We start from the raw sequence: 3070 nt of genomic DNA, 5'->3' as shown, positions 1-3070 counted from the left end.
TGAAAATCACTCAAATGATTACAGACCGAATTGGAATCCACTCTGTTATATTACCATTATTGATCACATCCATTTACACTGGTGATCCTTGCAATCTGATTGGCTCTCAGCAATGCGATTTACTCACAAAACGCATGCACCATGTTTTGCACTAAATCGAACCATTTCCCGAGCAAAGAGGAACGAGAAAGGAACACTTAAAAAAAACAACCAATAAGATTTCAATGCTTGTTTAAGGTAACCAATCAAATTGCAGGAAAATGGAAGACAAAGCAAACCATTGTGTGTGGCTAATGTTACAACTTTTGTTCCCAACTGGATCAATAAAATATTGGTACCCACTAAAATCCTTAAATAATTATTGTGTGATTTTTAAATGGATGTAATAAAGCCGGGTAATTGAACTTAATTGCACTCCAGTCAGGTCCATTACCATCATTAACAACACCAAATGCTGACGCACGGTGAGAAAGGTCAGATATTTATTATAAAACAACTCTAAAAAGGAATGTACATTGTTAAGAAAGTTGACACTTAATGCCTCCCTGATATTAGTTTTTTCTTTGTCCATGACGAATAATTATGTGGCTAGCCTTACAAGGGATTCATCAGAGACCTTTCGGCTAACTCTTCAAACATCGCGTTTGAGGTCCCGCTAGCAGGTGGCAATCTGGCCTTATATCACATAAGGATTCCCAAATGCGTAATCTGCCAATTCAACAACTTGAAAAAGTGCTAGCGGGACTTCAAACGCGATGTTTGACGAGTTAGCCGAAAGGTCTCTGATGAGTCCCTTGGCAGGGATGACACATACGTATGTAAGGCTAGCCACATAATCATATCCATTGTGAAATTCCTACACTTTCTCCATGAGAAACTAAACATTTTATATTGGATATTATTTACAATTTACCGTGAATAACTCAAATGTTAAATCACCTTCAACACTGACCCGTTTTTGAAAGAGAATGTTTCCTTTAAAATATGTAATTCCGTGTTGTTTTGCGGTAAAACCGAGACAAAAACCATAGATACGTTATACCAATGTAGAGTAACAACTTCCGAGTTTTCGCACTTTTCCAGAAAACCCGACCCAAATGGTCAGGGCCGAGAGGGAGAGAACGTGGAGGACTTACAACGACTCCCATCAGGACCCCTATGTGTCTCAAACAATGATGAGGATTCTAGTCTGAGTCACTTTGCAGATGTGATGAGGATTTAGAAGAACGGATGGCTACTGCAAAGTTTTTGGGCTTCTAAAATGTTGGGACTATTGACACCGCCGCAAAGAGAGAATGCTCTCTCTGATCATTCATAAGATAAATACGTCTTTTACACCTGCGTTTGAAAGTCCCTTGAATGCCTAATAGCTCTCAGAATTCCAAATATAGATTCAACATCAGTCGATAGTTTTGTTTCAAGTCTCTGTAAACAGCTTGACAAGTTGTCTAGTTTCTTCTCGACCTCCCTGATAGAATTGCAGCAGTCTCTACAAACAGGTTGATCGCACTTTTCCGAATGTGAATCAACTGATTTTTCAGTACAACTATCATCCGCCTGCTTTGATGTTGTGCTTTCTCTACTGAAATCAGCACCATTTGGTCCGGCCTCTTCTGCAACATATGGTTTTGCTGAGCCGCATTCACGAAATGGAGATTCTGTTCTCAACGTCGATGGCTTCTCATCTCTCAAATGCAAATGATTCGGGATATTCAAGCTTTTTGGTCTCGTTCTTGGCCTCAATTCCACGCGGCCTGTTTTGACTGGTCCGTTCGCCTTTATAAATACTGAGGCCGAGTGAGTTGAGGAGCGAACTTGGGAATGGGAATTTATTGCTCTGTCAGTTCGGAGAAAACTCTGCGAAAGGAATGAGATCATAGATCGCTCAAATCATGCAGTAATACAACGTAAGAAGTAAAGACTGATCTGAACTTCCCCGCAAGCACAATCAAAGACAGATCACAAGACCAGTCATATTCTTCGTGGTTAAAAAACTGTAGGGATGGAGGAAAAGGGCGGCAGAGTGGTGGAATTACTGGTGTCTAGTCCTTTCTTCTCCCCACCCCACCCCCTCCCCTCCCCCACCCCACAAATCCTTTAGTTATTACAAACACGCCGTAATACGACAAGCTGCAAAGGGACCAAAGAAGAGGAAAAAGGAAAAAACCCAACTTTGAGGCTTACCTTTTCTTCTTCCTCTCCACTTAAGTTGTAGGTGATTTCCAAATCTTTAATAAAGTTCTCTCTGAAGAGGGGGTACTGATTCAATATGTGCAACACATCTTCGCGTGATATGGTGCGCATTTCGCAGTACGTTAATGCACGAACACTTGTGTTAGAGTTCACTACAGGTTTCTTGGGATCAATTGCGAAGTTTTCGCCGAATGAATCTCCTTTTCCTGAAATATAACAGAAAAAAAACAAGTGAGTTTTCCATTTAACGCTGTAATCCCAAAGGCATGTAAATAGCGCTGTTGACAAAACTTTTTTCACCAAGTTTAAAGGGGGAATAAGCAAATCGGGGACACCTTATTAATCATAAATTAAATGCATCATGCTTGAAATTCCCTTAGATGCTTACGAGCTCAACATCAGTCGATAGTTTTAATTACGTCAAATGTTTAGTTTATTGTCAATAGAGCGTTTTCACATGACGTCACGGCGGCCATCTTGGTGTTCCAAAACAATAGAATGGCGGCCATGATGGTGTACCAAACTAATCCTCCGGGAATTGAACTCTATTTTCAAGCAAATACTCTCTTTTGTTTCAGTAATCCAATATGGCTACTGGTCACGTGAGTGAAAACGCTCTATAGACCAATTTCGATATATTAAAATTCAGTCCTAAACAAAAGACATCATCTTGAGGCTCTGGGGAATAAATAGAAGGATTTGTATGAGTCTATTCCCCAGAGCCTCGAGATGATGCCTTTTGTTTAGGACTGAATTTTAATATATCGAAAGTGGTCTATTGCCTTAATGGAATTGTAGCATTCTCAAATTTTAATTTAGCAAATCCCACTGATCGCTCTCGTTAAGAGGCTTTTCAACAGCAATAAAACAAATGACA

General features: G+C 40.0%; 1 protein-coding gene across 1 annotated transcript in view; it reads right to left on the bottom strand.

Moving 5' to 3' along the window:
- Window positions 1-460: 460 nt before the first annotated feature.
- LOC138041590 (potassium voltage-gated channel subfamily H member 2-like) overlaps window positions 461-3070 on the bottom strand; it is a 19073-nt gene continuing 16463 nt past the window's right edge. The window contains exons 9-10 of the mRNA XM_068887336.1: window positions 2185-2399; window positions 461-1857 (exon numbers count right to left, since the gene is read on the bottom strand). Of these exons, the coding sequence (XP_068743437.1) occupies window positions 1333-1857; window positions 2185-2399 (740 nt within the window). The 3' untranslated portion in view covers window positions 461-1332. The remainder of the gene's footprint in view (window positions 1858-2184; window positions 2400-3070) is intronic.

This window comes from Montipora capricornis, chromosome 1 (genome assembly GCF_036669925.1).
Source record: "Montipora capricornis isolate CH-2021 chromosome 1, ASM3666992v2, whole genome shotgun sequence".
Taxonomy (NCBI): domain Eukaryota; kingdom Metazoa; phylum Cnidaria; class Anthozoa; order Scleractinia; family Acroporidae; genus Montipora; species Montipora capricornis.
This window is presented reverse-complemented; position numbering and strand designations above follow the sequence as displayed.